At 34.0% G+C, this 23,141-nt stretch overlaps 1 protein-coding gene across 1 annotated transcript; it reads right to left on the reverse strand.

The window, feature by feature from the left end:
* Positions 1 to 12,864: 12,864 nt before the first annotated feature.
* On the reverse strand, positions 12,865 to 22,770 carry LOC132557681 (uncharacterized). The gene is made up of 18 exons (XM_060222200.1): positions 22,706 to 22,770; positions 22,331 to 22,481; positions 21,453 to 21,574; positions 21,131 to 21,257; positions 20,847 to 20,983; positions 20,174 to 20,297; positions 19,760 to 19,893; positions 18,557 to 18,716; positions 18,041 to 18,242; positions 17,214 to 17,362; positions 16,791 to 17,009; positions 16,398 to 16,624; positions 15,789 to 16,020; positions 15,148 to 15,421; positions 14,749 to 15,005; positions 14,233 to 14,470; positions 13,858 to 13,952; positions 12,865 to 13,638 (listed from the first exon to the last, which is right to left on the reverse strand). The coding sequence occupies exons 1-18, from the start codon at positions 22,768 to 22,770 to the stop codon at positions 12,865 to 12,867; spliced, it is 3,687 nt and encodes a 1,228-aa protein (XP_060078183.1).
* Positions 22,771 to 23,141: the final 371 nt, after the last annotated feature.

Consider the following 23,141-nt stretch of genomic DNA (forward strand, 5'->3'; position numbering starts at 1 on the left):
TTACTGTAGCATGTCAGTTCTCTAAACAGTTTGTTCATATTAATGTTTAATTTCCCTTAATTGACAATCCTCCATAAAATGAATTACAATAAATCAGGAAAATAGTACATGGGTAATATATCACACTTTCAATATTCTACATCAACCTAGTGAACGCATCAATATTCGCTTTGATTACCCATAATAAGAACAAAACAAAATTAGGCGGTCACCTTGATTTAAAATGTACCTTTCATTATTGCAAAATTTACTTGTAAAGAAAAGTACCTAAATATACCATACCTTATATCATATTCATTTGTGTAATGGTCTGACAGACAAAATGCCTTTATTACAAAAAGGGCAAAAATAGAAAATAATTGGTTCTTCTTTTCGCTTTAATGTTAAACTTCAAATATAATGCAAAAAAATCCTTTATGTTCTATTTAATTTTTTTTCATCATATTGAATGGTATATGCATTGCAGAAAAGCCATGTAAATAAACTGGGGAGAATACTTTCAAAAATTTGAAGTAGAACATAAACATTTTTTGTGTAACAATCAGAATTCGCAAACACCGTTATTGCATGGCCAATAACTGTACAATACAGACTTATTATCGAGAAAAAGTACCATGGGTATTGCTGTATTTCTGAAAAGCATTCAAATGTCGAATATTTTGTCTTTGGTCGCATTTCAAATATGGAATAGAATATTCATAGAAATCAAACACAATAGTGTCTAAGTATGAATTCGTTGGAATATGAGCTTTTTATAGCTCTTAAATGGAATATTTCAATTTCACACAAAAAATACAAAACCTTCAAAATTGCCGTTTGCTTGTTTATAGCTATTGTGAAGTGAATATTGAACGATATCTGTAAGTTTCATTTTGTATCATAAAAAAGGATGTCTTACGTGAAGTGGTATCTCTCCATGGGTGTAAATTGCTGTCTGTTGAACATGTTAAAAAACTGCAGTTCTAAATGCTAAAATTTAAAGAAGAAAAATCTTACAGTTTAAAGAATCATTAGATTATTTCATGTGAATGCTTTTCCTTACTGAAATGTCATCTTGGTTATGTTCCGGAAGAGTAAGCGTCTTCTGTTTCATCGACAACACCCGCCATATAAACTTTGGTAATTCCAAGTAAGTTATGTCACTTTCTCAAATGAGAACATGGTATACAACAATGGAACCAATAGGCAAACTAACGAGCATCAAATACATTCATATTTATGTCGCAAAAACAAATAGATTATTTCCCAATGAAATCACTATGACGACCATAAAACTTCCCTATGACTTTCATCAACCTATATCTTTGGAACCCTTGTGTTGAGTTTTTCAGTCAATTGACGACATCGTGCACGAAAATCGTGATAATGGGAACACGCCCTTGGATATCGAATCAACTGTAACCTGCAAATACCATCGGTTGACCAAAACAATGATCATCACTTGGTGTATATTTGACTGTTCGGTTAAAGTGAGCGTATTGTCTTATCTTACACGACTGCTAAATGTTTAGACAGAAAATAACATCGTTACATGGTCGCTTTGATTCAGAGGAGTTTTTCAAGTTCTAATAAATCAAAAAGATACGTAATTTTCAATATTTTCACGAAATTTTATGAATGTTGAACTTCAAATCTACCATGAAAACATTCAATGCTCGATGTTTTTTCGACAAAATTATTTGTTAATCGGACAAACATGCACATAAAATGAAGTTGCTGTTTTGTTTTTTGGGGTTTTTTTTACTGTCGGTATGTCAGTGTATCATTGGTCATAAACTGTTTGCAAAAATGAAAGTGAAAATATCATAGTATAAGACCTTTTAATGTAGACTTACAATGCTACAAAGATTAATGGCGCGTTCAACAATCGACAACTACATACCATATCTTCAGGTTAAACGTGGATCATTTAATATATTTAACATCTTATATACCAAATGCCCGTACCGTTTCTCCTTGGTCCCTAGTTGCCATAATGCCACCGATACAAATTGATTTTAAGTACTTGGAATTTAAGGAAATTGCCCCTAAATGGATTATAAAAAATGTCCAGAAACTTTCATCTGAAATATTCTGGAAATCAATTTTAGTCGTAATTAATTTATGAAACCAATGCTCCGGTACCATAGATCGCTATGTCTTTCGATAAGAACTTGGACGTGTTTTGTCGTATATCCTTTTTTCAATATTAATGTAAATATAGCGTACTTATGTAGCAGGATTCATTAAGCTATTTCGATTCTCCGTTAGGCAGCGAGACAAATACCATGTCTGCATGTGACGACGGACATTAAAACTGTGTTTTATACTTCCTGTGACGTCAGTACAGGGTTTAATCAATACACGGGAGGACTGATTGGTCATGATAAGCGTACCTGTCTCCAGCGAACACTCGTTTACTTGATCATACGATGAGCCAAATAAAGAAAAACTCTTCTAAATATAAAACATAAAAGAAAGTCCTTCGTCATCAGAGTAAATATAGCATGCTAACGTTTATTTCATAAGTGTCCTCGGGACCTAATAAGACAGAGATTTCAACTGGTAGTGACAGCAACATCTTTTGTCTTTTTAAATCTTTATTCTGCATTACAATATTGCATGCTTTATTATCTAATCAATGACGTAGATAACACTAATGACAACATAACACCTAAGGTTACAAAGAGACATTATACTTCTAGCCATGTCGTTAACTCGGCAACGTTCTAGTCTTTCCTTCGACGGGTATTAAGGTTCTAACTCACAAAAGTGTACATTGTATAGACATATATATATATATATGTACGTGCGCGTGTCAAAGCAGTTGTTAACTAGAATTATCCTTAAATAATCGTCAAAATTTCATGAAAGACAAGAGCATAACATAAAAGTACATGTCATAACAAACTTCAATGTCGAATTTCTGCAAAGGAGGACGTTTACCTGCATCTGACAATGTCGCAAAGTGGGAATTGGTAACCAAGGAAACTAGATAGGGTAGATAGGCAGAAGGAAAAGCACAACACACATATCCCAAGGGAGCAGCAGGTAATTCGTCTTTTCATTGTCCCCTTAGAAAAAGACAGCGAAAAAAAACTGATTATGCAAGAAGCTACTTTACATGATCATACATTTAGAAATTAACGTTTTCTTTCTAAACAACTATTCTTTTCCCTAATGTCTGCATTGAAACTACTTATTCTTGGTATTTCGACTAGCGTTTGACACTTTAAGGAGGCCTTTGAAATCTATGCCCTAGCCAACAATCAAACATCAAAACCTATAAAATGGTAGTTAATAATCCATCTGTAACGCTCAATGCTGTGTTGGTGTTGCGACTGGGTCGCCCGTTGTCAGTATAATGTAACCTAAGGGAATGTCCTGTTGGATGCCTTTGGCAGTATACTTCAGTGTAGTAGCACTATAATGTCGCTTCAGCTTCGTACTATCAAAGGGACACTTACAAGGAAATATCGCAGCCTTCCACACACACTAAGCAGATTCACTCATCTCATATACCTAGGGAATTTACCCTTAAATCTAGCTATTGGTACGTTAACCAATATAAATCCAAAGCGAACATACTCAAACGTCTCTGAACAGAAACTGCCTGACAATGAAGTGGGGAGTGGGGCTGCCATCATGCAGCGACGGAAGGCGAGGGAGAGGAAACGTTAAACAATATAAAACCCAAACATACTCAAATGTCCCGTAACAGACACCTCCCGACGATGAAGAGAGGAGTGGGGCTGCCATCTTGTAGCGACGGAAGGCGAGGGAGAGGAAACGTTAAACAATATAAAACCCAAACATACTCAAATGTCCCGTAACAGAAGCCTTCCACGTGATAAAGTGTAGGATGGGGCTACCATCTTGCTGCGACGGAGGATGGGGAGAGGCAACAATAAACACGATCAAAATCAAATCTGAATCCACTGTTGCAGTTTGTTTCTCAAAAAGACATAACCACGATTTTGACATTGAATTTTCATATGTTCATCACAAACCTGATGATGGGCAATAATGGATATCTACATATATATGATATTGACACTTCACAGGTACTCTGAATCACAACCCTATAACTGACATGTTATCGTTCCACCTTCAGCTGACGTTTAAGTTCAATTCAATGTGTTTTCCTCTTTCATAATAAAATAACTCAATCAATTTTGCCAACTTCCATCAAAACCCTTACATATAAAATCTCCGGGCTTATAGTAGCACCAAGCATTTCTTTATTTCAAACTCTCCTGCGATCATAAATAATGATTTTTTTTTCAAACAGATACAAATTACTACTCATCGTTTTGTAATATTTGCGGATATTTCTCGAGATGTCCCTGTTCTCGAATCTGCCGCATATGATTTTTTTTTCAGATTTTACCGCTGGTGTAGAATTCGCTCGGGTCTTCAGCGTGATAATGTATGGTGATGTATGATAGGAATGTTCCTCCTGTGAAGTGTGGAATGACAAACAGGACTTTTGTTAGGTTGGATTTCACCACAGGATCAATTTACCTTTCAGATATCAAAAGTTTTATTGGGGTTTCGTGTTTTACAATTTCCATTTTGTTAATCACTTCTGCAATAGATCAATGTACTACCGTGGTTTTTTGGGTTTTTTTTCTTTTTATCCATTTTTCTATTTCATTCATATTTTTTTCATTTATTTATCTTTTGTTTTTTGGGGTTTTTTTGCATTTTTTTTTTTTTTTTTTTACTAATTTAATCCGTTCGTTTGTTTTTTTGTTTTTTTTAACCGCTATGTTCTTCAGTTACCGATTAGATTATCCACGTTAATGTGTGCGAGTACTGTTTCAACGAATCTGCCTGTTGTGAAATAAACGCCTGCGACAGCAATTTTCGATGCATCTATATCAATTGCATTTCGATTTTCATCATAGGTAAAGGATATCTTTCATGAACAGTGGAATTTTGCCCACGCACGAAATTAAATAAAATTGGTGGTATTTGTAGCAAACTGAGTCTCTACTCATGATATAGGATTAAATGATTCCAAAGGTTCATAGGGCCTGAGCTAAGACCTATTCAGTGTCGTAACCTCGGAAGCATAGCATGGTTCAGTTTGTCATCTGAAAAAAAACCACAACATACATTACCAAATGATATACTGTTTGATGAACAAGGATTATTTTTACAATATGGTAGTAAATATGTATCAAAATATTGCAAAATAAAACATAATCACATAGTTCCAAAATTGAAAAGTATGATTATTAAAAAAAAAACAGCTAAGACAAAAGAACTGAAGCATGTTTTTCTGGTTCATTATGTCAAAATATTTGGTGAAAATTTCAGGGAAATTAAGAACCGGTAAAGGTGTCATTTTAAAGCCCAAATATTAGCTTTTCAGTTTTAGTCAGTTTTGTTGGGGTTTGACAGGGTTCGGTATTTCCTCAAAACATCTGTTAAAACAATGGTGTACATAGTCATAGGATGTCAGTTTTAAATAAGTAGATTCTATTGCAAATGTCCATTGCAAAAGTAAATACGAATATTGTTAATTAATAAAAATTAACAATCTCAAACTTGAAAAAATGACATTTCAACAGTTTATCAGATTTTGTTTCCTTGAAAGAAAAAACTTATTTCCGTTTTCAGTAAACTAAATACTTTTTATCACATTATTTGAAAATCAAGAAAATGCGAGGAAGAAGAGTAGAATTATCTAATAAACAGTATTCTGACAAGGCAAGTGTTTACAAATATTTCACCTGAATGTTATTTTTCATCATTTTACAAATGTCATTGAATTGTATGTATTAAAATGAAGCAAGCTAGCAACAACAATGAATGTAACCTTCGTATGTATATAGAGCCTACAGGAAGCTGCTGAATAACAGTTAGGCTAAAATAGTCACCTTGCATAAAAGACATGCCTGAGCATCAATAGAGTGTTGTGAACGTTTTCTTCTAATTCCTGTAGTATTAAATGATTCTTGAATCGTACAGTTCTAAATTCAGCTTTAAGAGGTATAGCAATATATCTCTATTAGTTGAGTGATATGATATCTTCAAGTAATATCACGTACCATTTTTCATAGCAAATTAGTAATTACATCAAAATTAATGACAAGTGCATCATTCCAAGTTGCCATACAAGGTCCAAGGACAGTGACAAAACCTAGCAATGTGTCTGGGAGTCTTGATTTACAGCATGATAGTTGGCTAAAATCTATGCTCATGGAAGAGGGGTTATGAATGGAAACTTATAGCAAGATTAGCAAACAAGATTAGCAAAAGGTGTTATGCAAAGTATTTTCTTAAAAACACCAAGACCAGATACAAACAATGATTACTCCCGATATGATGAAGCTCCATCTTAAGAGTATACATCCAAGAATATCAGCAGATAGTGTTGGGAATTTCACAGACGCTATCCAATACTTGAGTGTTGACGACCTGAAGTATGCCGCAACTTCTCATCAAAAATGTTCTTTATGTCTTATTTATAATGACTGTGTTAATATACCCAAATCTGCGCGCCACAATCTGGGCATCAAACATCGGCTATGGTGCTCTCCTGATCCCCATGTTTGTCCAGAACACCTCATTGGGAGTTTTTACATCCCGCTACTAAAGTGTCTTTGCTCAATCGGAGCTACTACGAGATATCCACTCAAGACAACTCACCAGAACTGTAGTTTAAAAACAATGACGCGGCTCAGTATTGAGACTTTCGATGTTCTTAAGGGTTGGTTGCAAGACAGTGACAATGTCAAAGAAGACAGATGGACATTTTAGATGTCCTGGCAGACTTCGGGTATGATGCAAAAATGCCATCATTCTTGCAAGCTTTGTAGTCCCAAACTGACAATGTGCAAGCAAACTATGATCGTTTGTGCACAAAACACTAGATGGGTGGTTGAATCGTACCAAGGTTGTTTACATGTCGTGTAGAGCAAAATCAGAGTGGATGAAGCTATAACCATCCAACATTCCAGACGATTGCATAAGGCATATATCAGATCAAGTTGTCGTCTGGTTACAGTTCTGAGCACCAAACAGAATGTGGTGACTATGAAGCCAGGGTGTACCATCATACAGATGAAATTGTTCGTGGACAGATTCATTCACGTCACAAGTCTCAAACTAAATATAATGTTTTGATCAAGTTTGGATATTTTAGGAAATACTGACCCCTGTCAAACCCTGACTAAAATTGACTAAAATTGAGTTGCTAATGTTTTGGCTTTAAAATGGTACCTTTACCGGTTCTCGATTTTCCTGAATTTTTCACCAAACGTTCTTGACATAAAGGACCAAATAATATATACAGATTTTTGGTGCATTCAAACTGGAAGAACATGCTGCAGTTCTTTGAAAAATTGTCTTTGCTGAAAAAACGTTAAAAATATCATGTTTTTTTCAACTACATGTTTTTTTTACATTGCAATATTTTGATACGTTTTCATCACCATGTTGTCAAAATTGTCCTTGATAATCAAACAGTTTATCATTTGGTAATGTACGTTGTGGTTCTATCACTTTTTCTTAAGATGAAAACGTAAAACTTGTCAATTCCTATGGTTACGACACTAATGGGTCTTAGCACAGGACCTATGGACCTTTTGATTTTTTCTATCCTTTTTATGGGAAGTCACTCAAGGTGCTACAAATAACACCCTCCTTTATTTCATTTGGTGTGTGAGCAAAATTTCATTGTTCGTGAAAGAGATCCTTTAATATGTATTCTTCTTTGTAGCCTCCGATTATACTCAATTCAATAAAAACAAACTATACTTCCGGTGAAATAAAGAGAAAAAAAACTAACACAGCCTCATGGTAACGTTACCATAAAAGGTAGTTAGCATTTCATCACCTTATGGTTATGTCTTTGTCAAGTGAAAAACAGTTGCTTACTGTGATTTCACATGTATTCCGTGACAGATGCGATTCCACGCCGAAGTTCCGTAACGAGGAGGTCCCAACTTCAACAGAATATGAAGTATGTATACTACTATATTTTTATATAATTGATGATCTGCTTCCAGGAAGTCTAATTCCAAGAAAGCATGAGTCCTTTTGTATTTATCATCATCAGCAGAATTTATTTTAAAGGATGTATAACTGTGTAACATAGCGTAAATATCAAACGATTGACAGCCTGATGAAGGATATCACAATTAAGCCTTACGTTAAGGAAACTTGATGCTGCATGTGACATGTCAAACATTATTTATTGGTTAATATTGTGGTCAGTGAAGAATTTCTAAAAGGTACATTCGGTGGTACACGCACTTGTTAGTTATTCAACTGTCGGCATCATTATATCCTTATTGTCAGGATTTTAATATTATGTTTTTTTTTCCACTGATATTTGAGAAAATGCGTATATGTATAGCGGTGTTTTAACCATCGTCATCGACAGGAGTTTTATGATTGATAAATGTCATAAATCAGAGACTGTTGTTGTATTGTAGATCAGCTTGTTCATGGAGGAAAACAGTACGTATCCGGTATCATTACTTATAGGAGGCCTAAGGTGTGTTTGGAAGAGTTATAGATAAAGAGAAGTAACTGTCGAAAGCTTACCATCCAGTTTGGTTTTCTCGTTAGAATCTATGCAGTTCGTTTGTTAAGTATTGGTACCAAGTTGAAGAACAATAATTCTGTTCATAAATATATACACCCGAGGAAAGAAAAGCATCTTATCATAAAATTTTGTCTTGAAATTGCTTTTAGAAATTTCTTCTACGCAAAGATATATTCTTTACTTGTATCACATCAGAGTTAATCACATTCAGTACATCTAAGGAATTATCGAAAGTTATTTTGTGTTCTGTTCGGTCGAGGGGAATTACCAATACAATCGTGAGGATCACTTGTTGTACTGTTGCTGTTTTCTTAAGCTTGTTATTTTGTATTAAGTTAACACTTAACATGTACAAAACCATTTCATCACTGTTCGCTTTACGTACAAACGACGATAAAAAGGAGCGTCTGGATGTCTTACGTCAATTACCGGAGATAAGAATATTGTCTACCGTCTAGAAAACATTTTGTGATATTTCCCTCACCAACATTTTGGAGATTAAATTCGGATCAGGGAGCTAGCAGCAATTAACTTGTTGAAAATAGATTATCCTGGAATATATTTGGTCATGACTTTATTCCATGTGTATGTAGTTTACGTGTACACTGTCTGTAATTAGGATAAACTTATATAACATCTATATAACATGGAAAACCTCTAGTCATAACATGCCTTATAAACTATCTCTTTAAGTGAAAGTATACTTGTATGTCCGATTATTACTCCATCCCAAGTCTATATAATAGACATGTATGTCGTAAATTGTCTCCAAATTTAATGGTAAAAATATCACACATAGAAATTGAACGCTCCTGTTTAGGACTCCATTCCAGGCTTCTAATGAATATAATAATGAATTATAACTTTATAAAGTTTAAACAATTATCAAATTATGACCTAATTCGCTACTTTATGTTCCTAAACAAGAACGCGAAATTGAATCTTCTCACGGTAAAATATAGCATGTTAGGGTAAGGACTGTAATTTCGGAGACAAGACAGACACTCTTAAAAACACAAGTGACAGATACAGCCCACAAACATCTAATCATAGTTTATAGATTTTAGTTTCAGAGACAAGACAAACACTCTCGTAAAACAGGTCATTGAAACATCCAACAAATATCCCATCACAGTTTACATATTATAGTTTCGGAGACAAGACAGACACTCTTGTAAAACAATTCATTGATACCTCCAACAAATATGCCATCACAATTTACATATTGTAGTTTCAGAGACAAGACAGACATTCTCGTAAAACAGACCATTGATACCTCCAACAAATATCCCATCACAGTTTACATATTATAGTTTCGGAGACAAGACAGACACTCTCGTAAAACAGGTCATTGAAGCATCCAACAAATATCCCAACACAGTTTACAATATTATAGTTTCAGACACAAGACAGACACTCTCGTAAAACAGACCATTGATACATCCAACAAATATCCCATCACAGTTTACATATTATAGTTTCAGAGACAGGACAGACACTTTAGAAGAAAATAGTGACAGATACTACCTCACCTCCACCATTAACTTTTCACATATTGTAGCTTCCGGAACAAAACAATCACAACAGAAAACGGGTGACAACTGTAGTTTTATTTTTTGTTTTATCTAAGTTAAACATTTTGAAATACATAATTTGGCTTATATGAGCATATGAGTCCACGGAACTGATAATTTTGAATTGGTAAGTAATATCAATTTTCTTAAAGATAACTTTCCTACCGATATCAGTACAGCGTGTAACATACATACAATCATTCATTCCACGTCCCTTTTCTATGATTTGCTGACTATCAGAACTGATCATGTTAAGTTGTCATCATAGATAGGACCTTGGAATTCAATATCACCTCCCATTTATTGTCTTACTTCCATCAAGGTATGGTTGGTTCTCCGAGCGGACGTCAACAGATATAGAACCATCTACAACACTACGTGGGTTTTTTCCGCTGGATTGTACGTAAGTCAGGAGAGTTGAGAGTAATCGATATCAACTGATATGCTTTGTTTCAAAATGGTTATAAAATATGTAATTTGATATCACAGATGTATATGTATATTTAGTATTAATAAGTCCACAAACTTGTAAAATAACTCTTTAATATAATAATGGCATTTAAGAAACTAGAATTATCAATGTAAAAATTTAAGAAACTAGAATTATCAATGTAAAAATTTAAGAAACTAGAATTATCAATGTTATGAAATGAATGCAGTCATGTGGCACATTTTAGAAATAAAAAAATAAAATAATGTAAACCAACAACAACAGTACTACTGGATTGTAAAAGACATGTTATAAAATATAAGAATTTTGAAATTTTGCAAAAAAATCAATATTGCAGTAATAAAAGATAAGTTAATGTATTGTCGTATGAGACCCGGTGTAGCATGGTATTCTGAAGCATGACTAAATGAAGCGGGGTCAAAAACAAAAATGGTGAAGTGGACCGCAATTTATCTCATTGTTATAATGAATGAAACCCCCTTCATGGTTGAGTGAGAACGTTTCATGTTTTATTTAATTTAATTTCCCTCGCTTAATTTTTGTATCATATATATGTCCCTTTACATATGAGAAAATAAGCATTTGTTTAATATAAAGCAGCTTCACTAAAACATCTGGAAGGAGGGGGAGTGGGAGGGGAGGAAGGGGGAGGGGGAGGGGAGGAAGGGGGAGGGAGGGGGGAGCACATTTCACCATACTGCATTGTATAGTGTACCACAATCCACTTCATCACACTACACCAGAACTGTTCTATTTTCTAGGCTTATACATCTATTTCACTTCCTTATGGCACTAAGTCAAACATTGTGCATGTGATTGTGCGTAAACAATATATATAAATACTCTCATATAATATTTCAATCTATCTGTATAGTTATAATTATACTCTAACAAAATATACACGATAGATAACAACATTTCTTACAGATAACCACATGAAAAAATCTATCACAAACCTTACTGATAACTTTTCTCACTGCCACTAAAATGTTATACAAACAGAAACAGCCATCAGGTTATTTCATCAGATAAGGCACAACAACATCAATTAGTTACACGTAGCCATAGACATTGATGTGGTAAAAATGTTTTTACATAACCCTCAGATCAAACATGTTTTAATATCTCTTACCAAAATACCATATTATTATGCTATATCAAAGAGAGGTGTTTTTATAAACCGTCAACAATTAATTTTTGATCACAGACACCAGACAAATAAATGTACGAAATCATTCTACATTTTGTACAATGAATGATAATTGATTTATTATGCTAAGGGTTGTAACATTCATTAAAAGAACATGTGGATGTTCCAGAACACCTTAATAATTCAGGCATGTAAACATATAAAAATACACTATAAAGTATTCTGGTTGATACAAACATAAATATATTGTATATCTGTGATACTTATTATATGTTGATGTGTGTCAGTGCTTGCGTATAAATTCAATTTTCGATTCTATTTATTCTCCATTAATGTATCATTCATTTACCGGTATGCTTGTAATTAATGTTTCTGTAGATCTGATGATAAAATATCTAAATAAGAATCGTGCATGATGATAAATAAAAGTGACAATCAATATTAATTAGATACTCTAATTGGAAAGTTTGATATGATTGGTAAAAATGTAAAAAAAATCTTTGATAAATCATAATATCAGTCTTCACAATGGATCTTAATGTTTTCATGCCATGTAATTAATAGTTATATATAAAACATACACACCGGACTGCCATATCTATAATTCCCTGTAAAGTTCGTCACATCTGAGTTCATCTCACCTCTTTGTAGTATTACTGATTAGGTTCATTTACATGAACATTTACAATGTGTTATATACCCAGGGCGAGAGAATTATTCTCATAAGTTTATAATTATGATCTATAATCAGCTGCTGCTGTTCTATACCTACATATGGTATTTTGCATACTCGATCTGTTTCTGTACTTAAATTTGTACTGATAATCTCAGGTAAAACAACTTAAAAAAGGCCAATTTTATGTCTGTAAACAAAACAAAAGTCAGAATTTTCAGTCTTGAAGAAATTCTGTGAAGGAATTTGTTGTGATATTCTGACAACTCAGTGTTATTGAGACAGCTATGAAGTGGAGGTGAACATAATTTCAAAAAACACTCAGTTTATACAATGTATATTCCACAACCTTAAGAAAACATTACAGAATTCAAATTTATATGACCATCCTTCTTTTGCATAGACAAGATCTAAATTTTCTTTTCAATTTAATCTTACATTCAACTGTTTGTGATAATCTACAAAATTATAAGTTTACAGAAGGACACAGGAAGAGGATTTCTGATTTGCCGGACTCCTCTGTTGCTGTGCATGATGTCCATAAGACTGAGACTGAGGATAGGGCTGAGTTTGAGGATAGGGCTGGGCTTGTTGGTATGGTTGAGCTTGTTGGTACGGTTGAGCTTGTTGGTACGGTTGAGCTTGTTGGTACGGTTGAGATTGTGTGTAGGGCTGTGTTTGGTGTGGTTGTGTTTGTAGCTGTTGTTGTGTTTGTCCATACTGTGGGTTTGGTTTGTACGGTGGAGGTGCCTTTTCTGGATTTGGTGCAGATTCTTCATCTTCCTTTTTCTTTGGAACATATCCAATTGTATTTGGCACATTTTCCATGATCTTGTCTAGTAGCTCATCAAATTTATCCCCAGTCCATGTCTTTTGAACTTCCTCATCACGGTAGAAATTAATGAACAGAAGCTGTGTAAAGACCATGCTCATAGGTCCACTTGGTGGCCAGTCCATCTTTTCCAAAAGAAGAGGGACGACAGGCTTCTTTAATGAATCAGCCAGACTGACTTCTCGTCTACAATTGGCAGAGACTGCGTACTTGGTGGTCACACAGCTTAGGACAATCTTACAACCTCGGACACCTCGGTCAATCTTGTCATACAGAGAGTCACCTCCTCCCATCTGGTAGATGTCCATCCAGCAGGTCAAACCAAGCTCACAAAGCCTCTTGTAGAGCTGTTTGATCTGTGTCTGTTTACCCCACTGGTAAGACAGGAATACATCTGGGGACTTACTAGTCTCCTCCTGGTAATCAAAATAGACTTATTTAGTATTTAGTAATATCATATAGTTGAAACACTTCAAAAAGTTTGGCATTTACAATGTACAATCATTATCAAACATTGTAAAAGAATATATATATTTAGTAAAAGAGCTGTACAAAATTGATCCTTAATATATTCTGAGTTACAAGGTATGAAATGTACATTGTTGTATATTGTATAGTGTGTGTTAGCGTCATACCTTTGCAGAACTGGAATTGGAATCAATTTGTCCTGTGTTTGACTTCTTGGTAATGATGATTTCCTCTGCCACAGGAACCCACCAGTTCTTGTATTCTGTTGACATAAAAATACATCAGCCAAAAAATGTTGAGGTATTTTCAATTGAAACATCAACATACTTTCAAAGAATATCTAGATACTAACATATTTTTCTCTAATTAGTAGCAAACCTTAATCTATATTTTACTATGGAATAGATTTCTTCAAATTCTCATTACAAACATTCTGCAATTTTGCAAATAACAGCTGAAAATAATCATAATTTCTGTGCTGTTTCAATTTTTCACAAAATAAGAAAAACATTATTGGCTGTTCTAGCTATCTTTTTACTGACCTTTCTTAATGAGTGATTCATCAGGCATGGCTTTGTATATGTTGAGTTGCATCAAAAGTTCCTGAAATTTTGGAACTGGCCAGTAACGCTTGTCTTCTGTTTCCTCCCCTCCTCGCTGGAAAAATCTCACAAACAAGTACTCACTGAAGATGGGTCCCATGGAGCCCTGGGGAGGCCAGGCCATTTTCTCCATCAGGAGAGGAATCATGGGTTTCCCTAGGTTTACAGACAGGTTCACCTGCGAGTGGAGGCATAAATCAAGACAGTAAGTGTGGATATGAATTAAAAATCTACACAAGGTGTTCTTTTTAAGAGTGAAGGTAATAACACCATTCCTGAACAGGACATTTTGATGGTAAGCTTAATAATAAATTCCATTGTGACTTGTGTTCTACTTGGAAGATGTTGTATTGGGCAGTCAGTCAATGATATTTTGGATGGTAAAATGTTAGTCTTTTAATACATGTATTTTTTAAAATTAAGGTACATTAGTCTGGTCATCTATCAATACCTCACCTCTCTATTACAGTTAGGAGATTTGGCGTACTTCTGAGATACACAGCATATGACAACCTTAGATCCTCTAATCCCATTGTCAATCTTTTCAAACAGTTTATCCCCACCTCCCATTTGTCCAACATCCATCCAGCATTCATAGCCAGCCATGAGAAGGTGTTGTCGTAGTAACTTGACCTCGTTCTGGTGACCCCATTGGTAGCTAAGGAAGATCGGTGGAGGTTTGGTGTATTCTTTGGCCTCCACCACAACATCCTCTGTTAAGCAAATTCAAAGGAAAATAGTAATATACATTTTCAATCATCTTCCAGGATCACTTTCTGAAAAGATAAAAATATGGATTATTGTCTTGCTTTCATGTAAATATATTTATATCTAGGAAACAAAAACAGTACCAACCTACTGCCTTCATAGCATTCTCTACAATGACTGCAGCATCCAGTCTGTTCATGTCTTGTAGAATGGTCAGTACTGCATGGGTGGCTTCAGCTGTCTTGTGGGTGGCATACCACTCACTAAGAAGGGACATGCAGGGGTCATTCTGGGTGGCCCATGCTCGGATGTCCCTCGGTGAATATCCAAGACGCTGGGCCAACAACCTCCAATCATGGTCAGATTTTGGGTTCATCAACTTGGAAAGATCTCTGGACCAAGCTGGAGCGTTGCTCATTGCCTGTAATATGTGTATGTATAAGTTTTGATGCGATTCCCAGTTTTCATTTTTCGATGGTGTCGTTAACGTATTGACAAATACTACATGAAATATAAATATGTATTTAACAAAGTCTCCTTTCATGTCTTTAACAATTATTTTCTACAGTATTACACATACCTGGTAATCTAACTAGAACATGTTTAGTACACATGTACAAAGAAGACAAAGTGGGATAAGGTTAACATTTGTTTATAATCATGATAATTTTCAGGTAGATATAAAACTTATGACATTTTCTATTTGAATGCACTTTTAGCTCATATCAATCTATGATCATGAAAATCTTAATATAGTTATGTCTTATAATGGAAACACAATACTCTACCATGTTGTCAAGTTCTTCCACCTTCTGCTTGGTATCGTCAATATCTTGCTGCATCCCATCCACACGTTTGTTGACCATTTTAAGTCCAGTTTTCATGGTTTTGATTTCTCGGCCATGCCTATCAACCGTTACCTTTAAGCCTTTGACCTCTACCTCAGTTTTAGTGACCCTCTCATCAAGTTCCCCAACCTGTCTCTTGATATGTATGACTTCAGTGGTGATGCCTGTCATACTGAAAATGATCAATGGTGGTTCTCGTTAGATGTAGTACATGTGAATAATATAAGAATTTACTTTGTTTTACATTGAAATTTTAAGGAGAAAAAATATGACTCTACACTTCTCATATAGACAAGGCACTGTATACTTAAAAAACCAAGTAAACTGAAAGTAACTTATAAAATATCAAAGATAAAAGTATATTGCCAGATAGCAAGTTACTGATATTAATAACAATCAAAGCATAAATATCTTATCCTACATTTCATTTGTTTTTAAATACAAAGACAAATATCTTTTGAATAAATTTAAACTCGTTAATATACACATTTTATTGGGAGACAGGAATTGAAGTTTTGAATTGAAAAAATAATTACACAAAGACAGTACCTGACACCATCCATGGCATTTACTATGGCAGTAGCCATGTCTTTGACAGAGGAATTTTGTCCATTTTTCTGCAAGTCTTCAAAGAACTTGCGATCTGGTCTTAGACTGTCTACACCATACTTGGCGCCCAATGTTCGGAGGGAATCTACAAGAGCTGCTTGTTGATTGGCGTCCTTTGCTTGTTTTACTAGAACAACCAACTCTTTAATCAAGCTATCTGCTAGTGCCTGAAACAAATCATAGAAAAAAATCTTCATAATTTTCCATTACTGAAATTCAGATAAACCGTTCTACCTGTAAAAAATCAATTAAAATCCACTTTTCTATTAAACATGTCAGTCAAAGACCTAATTTATTAAACCGAGACTAAACATGTAACACATAAAAACATACCTGTTTTTTCAGACCCAAGTTGACACAGATCACTTGGATTGAAGCAGCATTTTTCAGGTCTAGTTTTGGATTCTGCAGGACATTATTCAGTATGTTATTTCCAAATAGTTCGGGCTGTTCCGGAATGATGTCACCCAGGGCTATCAGTAGGACGATTTGTGTCTCATTGTTTGGCATAAAATGCTTGATCATGTAGTCAATATGGCTTTGTGTGAAGAGCTGCACAACAGAAATAAAACATCATTATATCACAACATATGTCTAATCTGACCCCTCTGTGACCTGACATTGAGGAATGTCTACACCAACTTGTGACATCAGCCTAGATAACTGAAGTTAATACTGAAGACACTGAACCAATGTCAGATTATTCAAAATATCTCTTTCCTTACTTCATTAGCTTGAAGTTGTCTTGTGACCTACCTCTGGTTGATCCTCAGCCAGCAGTTTTATTAAGAGAGCCTGGAAAACAGCGTTAGTTTGATCCGAGTCCTCTTCTATTGCTGACATCACCATATTAAACTCTGGTTGTGTAAATCCAATACTTTCCTCATAGGGCTTAGGGATAGCATCTGACAAACACAGACATATTATACATTTTATCTATCACATCAAATTTTGATAAGAGATTATAGGGTTATCTTATTCCTACTGTTTTGGACTAATTATAATTAACAATCTGAAGTCATGTTACCAAGTACGAAAAAAAAGACTCCTACATACTGTTTTAAAAATCATGTAAAGTTTCCACACAAAAAAAAAAACATACGTTGAAGATCATGGCACTTTTAAGGACTTGCCAATATGTTTTTTATTTCAATAAGATATTTTTATTCAACAATGGGATATTAAACAACAACAAAGACTAACACATTAACAGAGTCTCAATTCAAATTTATTTCTTATTTCACCATTCAAAACTTGACAGAATAGGAACAAAGTAAAGATTTACACAGAGACTCCTGAAAAGGTATGAGAATAAGACCAGGTATTCTGGAAGGATAAGTGCCTTCTGCTTCATTTGTGACATATGATATAAACACTTAGATTTTATATAGACATCTGCATTAGGCAATGTCAGAAAACTATTTCTTGGTAATAACTTTCAATGATGAAAGAGAAAAAATTTATACAACAAATACATAGATATTAATGCATGCAATTTACAGTTCCTGCTGTTATTTCATATATATTTGAAATTAAGAAATATTGATAATAAAATTATTTGTAAATTTCATGTTGCTACATACTTAGAGCTAAAGTGGTATGTTGTGTGCTGTACCACTCTGCTAGAGCACCCATTTCACTGGCCATGAGTTTAGGATCTTGACGGCAGATATGACTGATGATGGGGAAGCTTGCATTGGCAAGCATTTCATCCTGATGTTTCATCTGTTTGACAATGGCTGGTACCAGTTGTGCACACACATGAGAGCTGTCTGTCCCAACATGCTGGGAAAGAAAACATACATTTGTAGGTCACTATACTAAAGTTAATATGAACAGCTCCAAAGGGTTACTATCCCAACAAGTGTTTATGAAGTAGTACTTCAAAGATAACCCCACTTTGCTATGTCTTTGGAGGAAATTTATCTAATCATTGTTAAGTATATCTGTACATGTAATTAACATAATAGTTTTGATACATAATTTCTTCAGCAAGTCTTTAACAAATCAATTACCGGGGTAAGGTACATGTATTATGATTAAGCACCAAAACCATATAGAAATACTCTCACATGTATATCTCACACACAATTTCTAACCTTTGAAACAAAAACACTGAGGTACTGAGTGGCAGCTAAGCCATACATTGTTGCAGTTCCATGTTCCATTTCTATATAGTCCAAGTCTTCTGTCTGCATGGCATATAGAAACATCTTTATCAGGCTTATATTGACTTCACCTGGTATCTCCTTGCCAGCACTGAAATTATTTGGTTTTCATAATATCATAACATAGAAGAATAAATAATCATATAAGTTTTTTATTTCTGAAGCATTGTCAACGGCCAGCTGATAAATTCTTGCATTATTCAGGACATGACCAACACTCAAACAGTTTGGTCAACACTACTGCAGCGTGGTCAACACTCCTACAATGTGGTCAACACTGTAACTGTATCCTCTTCCATGTTCCACTTAATTCATATATTATCCCTTTACAGTTAACAGTCTTTAAACTTCAGTTAAAGGTGTAGAAAAATCCAGATACAATATCCATCTAGATGGACTTTATTGTATAGTGAAAAGTTAGATATTCCTGTAAGACAAAGATTTTGTTATTTCCTAAAATTCACCGTTTTCGTTGGGGTTTTTTTTATTTATTTTATTTCTCAACAAAACATTAAAATTGTGCCCTTTCATAAGAGAAAGTTTGTGCGCCATTCATCATTTACATATTTTAAATTGAGGAACTTAGTTTGATTGTTATTATAAAGGGACATGACAGTTTCCAGGTGATATCATAGGCACCTCAATTCATAAAATATTACATTTTAGTATAGTTGACAAGAAATTATTATCATACATCTTCATAACTAGTAATAACTCAATTTTGTCCATGTGTAAAGAATATGGTTTCTACATGACCACTACATGTACCATCTATTTTTGGAACACTCCTCCACATTCAAACATTTAGCGGATGCATAACATGGATATAGAAAATGAACAGTTTATTAATCTGCAAAATCAATGAAAATATGACTACCAATACTGAAATAAATCATTTACAACTACAGACTGTGGAGCGGTTTGCAAATTAAGTTTAACAAATATAAACAGAAAGACCAAAAGAGTGTTTTCTCCTAATTAGTTTACAACAGAATCTACCCCAAGAAAGCTGCTTTCCACTACCTGATTTAGAGAGAATTTTCTATGTCTTCCCTAATGGTGGAAAGGAAAATCTTTCTCTTTATTTCACTGTATTACAGCAGTAGAAAGACTGATCTCTTTGTGTATTATTACCTATAGGCCTCAATGATCTTCAACAAAATAAAACTTCCCGACTTCTGTGTAGGAAAATCATCCCAAATATACTCCTCATCACAGAACAACACTGACAACCTCTCAGTCACATTAGGAATCACATGCTTGGATTTCTGAAACAAAAATACTGCTTTCTAAAACTTCCTCCAAATCATTCCAAATTAAAACATGGTTAAATTTCAAACGTTCATTAACCTTGACACATTTTCTTGGATTAAAGTTTTTGTATTCCTAAGTTACTGACTGTGATTACTGTGTAAATGTTTTTTTATCAGAAGCAACATCACAAAATTAAAATCTTTAAATTTTGATAATCCTTTTGAAGAATGATAATAAAGTAATGTGTATTCACTATAATATGTTGTTGGTCTGTTGATCTACTTGACATGTTACCTCGAGAGATATTCTCACAACAAAGGCCTCAATGAACTTGTTCAAAGACTTGGACCGATTCTCCATCATAGTTATAGCAAGTTCTGCTATCTCACCATTGATTTTTTCTTGAATATTCGCCAAACTGTAAAAAATGTAGTTGCTTTTATGAAAAATATAAACAAATGAAGTCTAGAATTGTTTAGAAATTGTTTTTTTTTTACAATAATGATGAAGTGATTGATAGTATAACTTTCTATTGTAATTAAATATGGAACACTGAATATTACATATTCTGTCTGGTTTTCATTACAAAACTGTCAGTAAAACAACTTGATAAGAAAACATCTTAGCCTACAAACATATATTTCACATATTTTTCTAAAAGTACCATTGTATCAAAACTACAAGGTGTATTAACTTTCATGTACATTGTAGGTACATGAAACTTGTCAAGTAAATATCGTGCTATAGAAGTATTTATATAATGTTTTCACCAAATACTCTTGAGCTTGCCAAAAATTTCCACTATTTCAACATAGATGTATAAGATACCAATTAGATAACATCTTCAAAATCTATAGATCTATATAGAAAATTAACACTGTAGATACACATATTTCTGTCAAAGAAAAGTCAATGTAGGTCTGAACAATGTTTATAACCAATTCAAAATTCCCAAAAGTATACACACGAGAACTGTTCCAGAAGATAGGCAATAGCAAGTCCATAGTAAGTTAGCATCTTTTCAGATTCTTCATAGTTTACGTTTTTGGTCAATTGGTATTGGCTGATAAACTGGATGATTTCCTGAGCCTCCAGGAAGTTTTTCTGATGAGAAACACAGGAAAGATTTTGTTTAACATATACGTAAAGTAACCATGATTAAATATTTGAAATTCTCTAAATTTCTGGAAACAAAAGGCAAAATGCACCTGAAATTTAAACTGAAATGTTACAATAGGTTAAATGTCATACTTTCCAATTCCAAATCTTCTTGAACTTTCCTTCCTGCAGTAGATCAGAACATTTCCACACTCCCCACTCCTTTCCAGATTTTAGGAACGCTTTCACAATTGGTATCCAACCAGTTGCTGATCCTTTCCTGGCAAATAGAGCATTACATATCATTCACAAGTCTAGTCAACCATGACATGGACAATAAATCTGTCTATTGACCAGACAAATTGGTTCTCTCAGACTTCTTCATTGGGAAATTATTCTCAAAATACTTCAGGGCAGCACATCTGAAAATCTTTTATCTGATATAAATGCAAATTTAAAGGAGTATTTTACTTACTTTAAAGTGCATTTCTTCTGCATAATTCCAGCAACATTTGCTACCCAATTAAAGTGTGGAGGGCACTTCTGGATAATTTCTGGGACCATGGGCAGCAGTTTGTCCACAAGTTGAGGGTTTGTCTAGATATGAAATTAATATATTGTTTAGTTATTATTTTTTATGGAATATATATCACATAGTCTAGTTTACATAAAAACTTTAATGTCACTGAAGTTCCAGTTATCATATCTGATATGAACAGGAAAAAAATTAAAGTAGTTTGATTGTGGGTAAGTCTAAATAAATGGCAACTGGATTGTAGGGTAACAAGATTAGTGATGTCTAGATTGTGAAAGTACCAGAATAGCAATAACTAGATATAGATAGATGTGGCCTGACTTTATACACTTCTACAATTGTAAATGAACACAACACAATTAATGGAAAGTCTTTTTAAAAATGATTAAAAAAAATTGATCTAAAGTGATGTTGTGATACACGACCTTTGATTTTGACCTCTTCATTTTTGTGACATTAAACATTTTGGTAATTCCCTTTTTATACATAGACATCAAACATGTTCATATTCAACCATGTTTATAGAGACTAGTAATGGTGACACTTAAACTATATCTATTTTTTATAAGCAGAGCTGAAGAAAAGAACTTAATTGACAGTTTTATGGGGTATTCCTTCAATTATTCTTAATTAAAGGAATTTTAATGACCTTTATTAATAGTTTTCATAAACCAATGACAAGAATTAATGACATGGATTAACAGGTTTATACATTTTAATGAGAAATTAATGGGAAATTAATGGCAATTTAAATGAGTCTGCATACAGCAGTGGAATTTGAACTAAGACATGGACCCAATAGAAATATAATTACATACCATGTATATGTCTGTTGGAGTTTTTTCCATCAACTCAAGGAATGACGACAATATTGGTAGTTTGTCCGGATGAGTTTCACAGTTAACAAGTGAGTATTGTCGCACAAGGTCCACCATGTCATCCCATCTTTCAGCAGTCCAGCCTTTTCTCCTGCAAAGGGACAACAGTCAGCAACCTTTAACTAGGGTTTTAGAAACATGTCTTTTAATGACCAATTCATTATCAACTGTGACGCAGAAAGGAGAAGTCATCTCTACAGAAGATATGAACAACAATTGTTATCTTATTGTATTTGTACACGTGTTACTAGCAGTAAAAACTGGGTCAAGATATGATCACCAATTTAGGGACAATCAACATTCAAAACTTCACACTTGGCAATCAATACAAAGATAATTGTCAGAATCTGCATGCAGATCTCAAAACTGTTTTCTGGCATGAGTACTATACTAAGACATATTTGGAAATAACAGAATCATATCTGACTTATTTATGTCAATGATAATAACAAAAATACAAATATGATAAACAGTAACAGTTATAGTGGAAATGATCAGTTAATCATATTATGTATAAAAGGGCATGGACAATGAATTTTACAAAAAGGCACTACATATAAACCTGAACCTGACAGACTTTCTAGGCATGGACAATGTATGTTACAAAAAGACACTACATATAAACCTACACCTGACAGACTTTCTAGGCATGGACAATGTATGTTACAAAAAGGCACTACATATAAACCTGAACCTGACAGACTTTCTAGGCATGGACAATGTATGTTACAAAAAGACACTACATATAAAC

Source organism: Ylistrum balloti, unplaced genomic scaffold (assembly GCF_031769215.1).
Source record: "Ylistrum balloti isolate Yb309-2 unplaced genomic scaffold, AGI_CSIRO_Ybal_v1 Utg370706, whole genome shotgun sequence".
Taxonomy (NCBI): domain Eukaryota; kingdom Metazoa; phylum Mollusca; class Bivalvia; order Pectinida; family Pectinidae; genus Ylistrum; species Ylistrum balloti.

Coding starts and splice junctions, on each gene's coding strand:
- LOC132557681 (XM_060222200.1), bottom strand. CDS start 22,770: ATGCCAGAAAACAGTTTTGAGATCTGCATGCAGATTCTGACAATTATC. Junction 20,984..21,130: donor AGAAGATTTGGAATTGGAAA/GTATGACATTTA, acceptor GTTTCTCATCAG/AAAAACTTCCTGGAGGCTCA. Junction 14,471..14,748: donor CTCCTAACTGTAATAGAGAG/GTGAGGTATTGA, acceptor CTCCACTCGCAG/GTGAACCTGTCTGTAAACCT.